Source organism: Penaeus vannamei, chromosome 37 (assembly GCF_042767895.1).
Source record: "Penaeus vannamei isolate JL-2024 chromosome 37, ASM4276789v1, whole genome shotgun sequence".
Classification (NCBI taxonomy): Eukaryota; Metazoa; Arthropoda; class Malacostraca; order Decapoda; family Penaeidae; genus Penaeus; species Penaeus vannamei.
In genome coordinates this window covers 27,259,313-27,266,812 of record NC_091585.1, presented here as the reverse complement: position 1 = coordinate 27,266,812, position 7,500 = coordinate 27,259,313, and the positions used below count along the sequence as shown (strand labels likewise).

General features: G+C 42.8%; 1 protein-coding gene across 1 annotated transcript in view; it reads right to left on the bottom strand.

The window, feature by feature from the left end:
- LOC138859679 (mucin-4-like) overlaps positions 1–7,492 on the bottom strand; it is a 13,821-nt gene extending 6,329 nt beyond the window's left edge. Inside the window, exons 1-4 of the mRNA XM_070115491.1 lie at positions 7,485–7,492; positions 4,199–4,721; positions 3,383–3,609; positions 2,711–3,161 (exon numbers count right to left, since the gene is read on the bottom strand). Coding sequence (XP_069971592.1) covers positions 2,711–3,161; positions 3,383–3,609; positions 4,199–4,721; positions 7,485–7,492 — 1,209 coding nt within the window. The remainder of the gene's footprint in view (positions 1–2,710; positions 3,162–3,382; positions 3,610–4,198; positions 4,722–7,484) is intronic.
- Between the last annotated feature and the right edge of the window lie 8 nt (positions 7,493–7,500).

Here is a 7,500-nt window from a genome sequence, read left to right as displayed (position 1 = left end):
CAAATTGATCTGTGATGCTGACGTCAAATTGATCTGTGACGCTGACGTCAAATTGATCTGTGATGCTGACGTCAAATTGGTCTGTGATGCTGACGTCAAATTGATCTGTGATGCTGACGTCAAATTGATCTGTGTTGCTGACGTCAAATTGATCTGTGATGCTGACGTCAAATTGATCTGTGATGCTGACGTCAAATTGATCCGTGATGCTGACGTCAAATTGATCTGTGATGCTGACGTCAAATTGATCTGTGATGCTGACGTCAAATTGATCTGTGATGCTGACGTCAAATTGATCTGTGATGCTGACGTCAAATTGATCTGTGATGCTGACGTCAAATTGATCTGTGATGCTGACGTCAAATTGATCTGTGATGCTGACGTCAAATTGATCTGTGATGCTGACGTCAAATTGATCTGTGATGCTGACGTCAAATTGATCTGTGATGCTGACGTCAAATTGATCTGTGATGCTGATGTCAAATTGATCTGTGATGCTGACGTCAAATTGATCTGTGATGCTGACGTCAAATTGATCTGTGATGCTGACGTCAAATTGATCTGTGATGCTGACGTCAAATTGATCTGTGATGCTGACGTCAAATTGATCTGTGATGCTGACGTCAAATTGATCTGTGATGCTGACGTCAAATTGATCTGTGATGCTGACGTCAAATTGATCTGTGATGCTGACGTCAAATTGATCTGTGATGCTGACGTCAAATTGATCTGTGATGCTGACGTCAAATTGATCTGTGATGCTGACGTCAAATTGATCTGTGATGCTGACGTCAAATTGATCTGTGATGCTGACGTCAAATTGATCTGTGATGCTGATGTCAAATTGATCTGTGATGCTGACGTCAAATTGATCTGTGATGCTGACGTCAAATTGATCTGTGATGCTGACGTCAAATTGATCTGTGATGCTGACGTCAAATTGATCTGTGATGCTGACGTCAAATTGATCTGTGATGCTGACGTCAAATTGATCTGTGATGCTGACGTCAAATTGATCTGTGATGCTGACGTCAAATTGATCTGTGATGCTGACGTCAAATTGATCTGTGATGCTGACGTCAAATTGATCTGTGATGCTGACGTCAAATTGATCTGTGATGCTGACGTCAAATTGATCTGTGATGCTGACGTCAAATTGATCTGTGATGCTGACGTCAAATTGATCTGTGATGCTGACGTCAAATTGATCTGTGATGCTGACGTCAAATTGATCTGTGATGCTGACGTCAAATTGATCTGTGATGCTGACGTCAAATTGATCTGTGATGCTGACGTCAAATTGATCTGTGATGCTGACGTCAAATTGATCTGTGATGCTGACGTCAAATTGATCTGTGATGCTGACGTCAAATTGATCTGTGATGCTGACGTCAAATTGATCTGTGATGCTGACGTCAAATTGATCTGTGATGCTGACGTCAAATTGATCTGTGATGCTGACGTCAAATTGATCTGTGATGCTGACGTCAAATTGATCTGTGATGCTGACGTCAAATTGATCTGTGATGCTGACGTCAAATTGATCTGTGATGCTGACGTCAAATTGATCTGTGATGCTGACGTCCAATTGGTCTGTGATGCTGACGTCAAATTGATCTGTGATGCTGACGTCAAATTGATCTGTGATGCTGACGTCAAATTGATCTGTGATGCTGACGTCAAATTGATCTGTGATGCTGACGTCAAATTGATCTGTGATGCTGACGTCAAATTGATCTGTGATGCTGACGTCAAATTGATCTGTGATGCTGACGTCAAATTGATCTGTGATGCTGACGTCAAATTGATCTGTGATGCTGACGTCAAATTGATCTGTGATGCTGACGTCAAATTGATCTGTGATGCTGACGTCAAATTGATCTGTGATGCTGACGTCAAATTGATCTGTGATGCTGACGTCAAATTGATCTGTGATGCTGACGTCAAATTGATCTGTGATGCTGACGTCAAATTGATCTGTGATGCTGACGTCAAATTGATCTGTGATGCTGACGTCAAATTGATCTGTGATGCTGACGTCAAATTGATCTGTGATGCTGACGTCAAATTGATCTGTGATGCTGACGTCAAATTGATCTGTGATGCTGACGTCAAATTGATCTGTGATGCTGACGTCAAATTGATCTGTGATGCTGACGTCAAATTGATCTGTGATGCTGACGTCAAATTGATCTGTGATGCTGACGTCAAATTGATCTGTGATGCTGACGTCAAATTGGTCTGTGATGCTGACGTCAAATTGATCCGTGATGCTGACGTCAAATTGATCTGTGATGCTGACGTCAAATTGATCTGTGATGCTGACGTCAAATTGATCCGTGATGCTGACGTCAAATTGATCTGTGATGCTGATGTCAAATAGATCTGTGATGCTGACGTCCAATTGGTCTGTGATGCTGACGTCAAATTGATCTGTGATGCTGACGTCAAATTGATCTGTGATGCTGACGTCAAATTGATCTGTGATGCTGACGTCAAATTGATCTGTGATGCTGACGTCAAATTGATCTGTGATGCTGACGTCCAATTGGTCTGTGATGCTGACGTCAAATTGATCTGTGATGCTGATGTCAAATAGATCTGTGATGCTGATGTCAAATAGATCTGTGATGCTGACGTCCAATTGGTCTGTGATGCTGACGTCCAATTGGTCTGTGATGCTGACGTCAAATTGATCTGTGATGCTGACGTCAAATTGATCTGTGATGCTGACGTCCAATTGGTCTGTGATGCTGACGTCAAATTGATCTGTGATGCTGATGTCAAATAGATCTGTGATGCTGACGTCCAATTGGTCTGTGATGCTGACGTCAAATTGATCTGTGATGCTGACGTCAAATTGATCTGTGATGCTGATGTCAAATAGATCTGTGATGCTGACGTCCAATTGGTCTGTGATGCTGACGTCCAATTGGTCTGTGATGCTGACGTCAAATTGATCTGTGATGCTGATGTCAAATAGATCTGTGATGCTGATGTCAAATAGATCTGTGATGCTGACGTCCAATTGGTCTGTGATGCTGACGTCAAATTGATCTGTGATGCTGACGTCAAATTGATCTGTGATGCTGATGTCAAATAGATCTGTGATGCTGACGTCCAATTGGTCTGTGATGCTGACGTCCAATTGGTCTGTGATGCTGACGTCCAATTGGTCTGTGATGCTGACGTCAAATTGATCTGTGATGCTGACGTCAAATTGATCTGTGATGCTGACGTCCAATTGGTCTGTGATGCTGACGTCCAATTGGTCTGTGATGCTGATGTCAAATAGATCTGTGATGCTGACGTCCAATTGGTCTGTGATGCTGACGTCAAATTGATCTGTGATGCTGACGTCAAATTGATCTGTGATGCTGACGTCAAATTGATCTGTGATGCTGACGTCAAATTGATCTGTGATGCTGACGTCAAATTGATCTGTGATGCTGATGTCAAATAGATCTGTGATGCTGATGTCAAATAGATCTGTGATGCTGACGTCCAATTGGTCTGTGATGCTGACGTCAAATTGATCTGTGATGCTGACGTCAAATTGATCTGTGATGCTGACGTCCAATTGGTCTGTGATGCTGACGTCAAATTGATCTGTGATGCTGATGTCAAATAGATCTGTGATGCTGATGTCAAATAGATCTGTGATGCTGACGTCAAATTGGTCTGTGATGCTGACGTCAAATTGATCTGTGATGCTGACGTCAAATTGATCTGTGATGCTGACGTCCAATTGGTCTGTGATGCTGACGTCCAATTGGTCTGTGATGCTGACGTCCAATTGGTCTGTGATGCTGACGTCCAATTGGTCTGTGATGCTGACGTCCAATTGGTCTGTGATGCTGACGTCAAATTGATCTGTGATGCTGACGTCAAATTGATCTGTGATGCTGACGTCAAATTGATCTGTGATGCTGACGTCCAATTGGTCTGTGATGCTGACGTCAAATTGATCTGTGATGCTGATGTCAAATAGATCTGTGATGCTGATGTCAAATAGATCTGTGATGCTGACGTCCAATTGGTCTGTGATGCTGACGTCAAATTGATCTGTGATGCTGACGTCAAATTGATCTGTGATGCTGACGTCCAATTGGTCTGTGATGCTGACGTCAAATTGATCTGTGATGCTGACGTCCAATTGGTCTGTGATGCTGACGTCCAATTGGTCTGTGATGCTGACGTCCAATTGGTCTGTGATGCTGACGTCCAATTGGTCTGGGATGCTGACGTCAAATTGATCTGTGATGCTGATGTCAAATAGATCTGTGATGCTGACGTCAAATTGATCTGTGATGCTGACGTCAAATTGATCTGTGATGCTGACGTCAAATAGATCTGTGATGCTGACGTCAAATTGATCTGTGATGCTGATGTCAAATAGATCTGTGATGCTGATGTCAAATAGATCTGTGATGCTGACGTCCAATTGGTCTGTGATGCTGACGTCAAATTGATCTGTGATGCTGACGTCAAATTGATCTGTGATGCTGATGTCAAATAGATCTGTGATGCTGACGTCAAATTGATCCGTGATGCTGATGTCAAATAGATCTGTGATGCTGACGTCAAATTGATCTGTGATGCTGACGTCAAATTGATCTGTGATGCTGACGTCAAATTGATCTGTGATGCTGATGTCAAATAGATCTGTGATGCTGACGTCAAATTGATCTGTGATGCTGACGTCCAATTGGTCTGTGATGCTGACGTCAAATTGATCTGTGATGCTGACGTCAAATTGATCTGTGATGCTGACGTCAAATTGATCTGTGATGCTGACGTCAAATTGATCTGTGATGCTGACGTCCAATTGGTCTGTGATGCTGACGTCAAATTGATCTGTGATGCTGACGTCCAATTGGTCTGTGATGCTGACGTCAAATTGATCTGTGATGCTGACGTCAAATTGATCTGTGATGCTGACGTCAAATTGATCTGTGATGCTGACGTCAAATTGATCCGTGATGCTGACGTCCAATTGATCTGTGATGCTGACGTCAAATTGATCCGTGATGCTGACGTCAAATTGATCTGTGATGCTGACGTCCAATTGGTCTGTGATGCTGACGTCCAATTGATCTGTGATGCTGACGTCCAATTGGTCTGTGATGCTGACGTCAAATTGATCTGTGATGCTGACGTCAAATTGATCCGTGATGCTGACGTCAAATTGATCTGTGATGCTGACGTCACATTGATCTGTGATGCTGACGTCAAATTGATCCGTGATGCTGACGTCAAATTGATCCGTGATGCTGACGTCAAATTGATCTGTGATGCTGACGTCAAATTGATCTGTGATGCTGACGTCAAATTGATCTGTGATGCTGACGTCAAATTGATCTGTGATGCTGACGTCAAATTGATCTGTGATGCTGACGTCAAATTGATCTGTGATGCTGACGTCAAATTGATCTGTGATGCTGACGTCAAATTGATCTGTGATGCTGACGTCAAATTGATCTGTGATGCTGACGTCAAATTGATCTGTGATGCTGACGTCAAATTGATCTGTGATGCTGACGTCAAATTGATCTGTGATGCTGACGTCAAATTGATCTGTGATGCTGACGTCAAATTGATCTGTGATGCTGACGTCAAATTGATCTGTGATGCTGACTTCAAATTGATCTGTGATGCTGACGTCAAATTGATCTGTGATGCTGACGTCAAATTGATCTGTGATGCTGACGTCCAATTGGTCTGTGATGCTGACGTCAAATTGATCTGTGATGCTGACGTCAAATTGATCTGTGATGCTGACGTCAAATTGATCCGTGATGCTGACGTCCAATTGGTCTGTGATGCTGACGTCAAATTGATCTGTGATGCTGACGTCAAATTGATCTGTGATGCTGACGTCAAATTGATCTGTGATGCTGACGTCAAATTGATCTGTGATGCTGACTTCAAATTGATCTGTGATGCTGACGTCAAATTGATCTGTGATGCTGACGTCAAATTGATCTGTGATGGTGACGTCCAATTGGTCTGTGATGCTGACGTCAAATTGATCTGTGATGCTGACGTCAAATTGATCTGTGATGCTGACGTCAAATTGATCTGTGATGCTGGCGTCCAATTGGTCTGTGATGCTGACGTCAAATTGATCTGTGATGCTGACGTCAAATTGATCTGTGATGCTGACGTCAAATTGATCTGTGATGCTGACGTCAAATTGATCTGTGATGCTGACGTCAAATTGATCTGTGATGCTGACGTCAAATTGATCTGTGATACTGACGTCAAATTGATCTGTGATGCTGACGTCGAATTGGTCTGTGATGCTGACGTCGAATTGGTCTGTGATGCTGACGTCAAATTGATCTGTGATGCTGACGTCAAATTGATCTGTGATGCTGACGTCAAATTGATCTGTGATGCTGACGTCAAATTGATCTGTGATGCTGACTTCAAATTGATCTGTCGATGCTGACGTCAAATTGATCTGTGATGCTGACGTCAAATTGATCTGTGATGCTGACGTCAAATTGATCTGTGATGCTGACGTCAAATTGATCTGTGATGCTGACGTCAAATTGATCTGTGATACTGACGTCAAATTGATCTGTGATGCTGACGTCGAATTGGTCTGTGATGCTGACGTCGAATTGGTCTGTGATGCTGACGTCAAATTGATCTGTGATGCTGACGTCAAATTGATCTGTGATGCTGACGTCAAATTGATCTGTGATGCTGACGTCAAATTGATCTGTGATGCTGACGTCAAATTGATCTGTGATGCTGACGTCAAATTGATCTGTGATGCTGACGTCAAATTGATCTGTGATGCTGACGTCAAATTGATCTGTGATGCTGACGTCAAATTGATCTGTGATGCTGACTTCAAATTGATCTGTGATGCTGGCGTCAAATTGATCTGTGATGCTGACGTCAAATTGATCTGTGATGCTGACGTCAAATTGATCCGTGATGCTGACGTCCAATTGGTCTGTGATGCTGACGTCAAATTGATCTGTGATGCTGACGTCAAATTGATCTGTGATGCTGACGTCAAATTGATCTGTGATGCTGACGTCCAATTGGTCTGTGATGCTGACGTCAAATTGATCTGTGATGCTGACGTCAAATTGATCTGTGATGCTGACGTCAAATTGATCTGTGATGCTGACGTCAAATTGATCTGTGATGCTGACGTCAAGGTAGTCTGTGATGCTGACGTCAAATTGATCTGTGATGCTGACGTCAAATTGATCTGTGATGCTGACGTCAAATTGATCTGTGATGCTGACGTCAAACTGATCTGTGATGCTGACGTCAAATTGATCTGTGATGCTGACGTCAAATTGATCTGTGATGCTGACGTCAAATTGATCTGTGATGCTGACGTCAAATTGATCTGATGTCATTCTGATGAAGTGATGCTGATGTCACGTTGTTTGTGATGATATAGTGCTGGTTATGGCATGGCTAAAATGACATCGGTTATGATGCTGACACCATACCATACCATTTGGCATC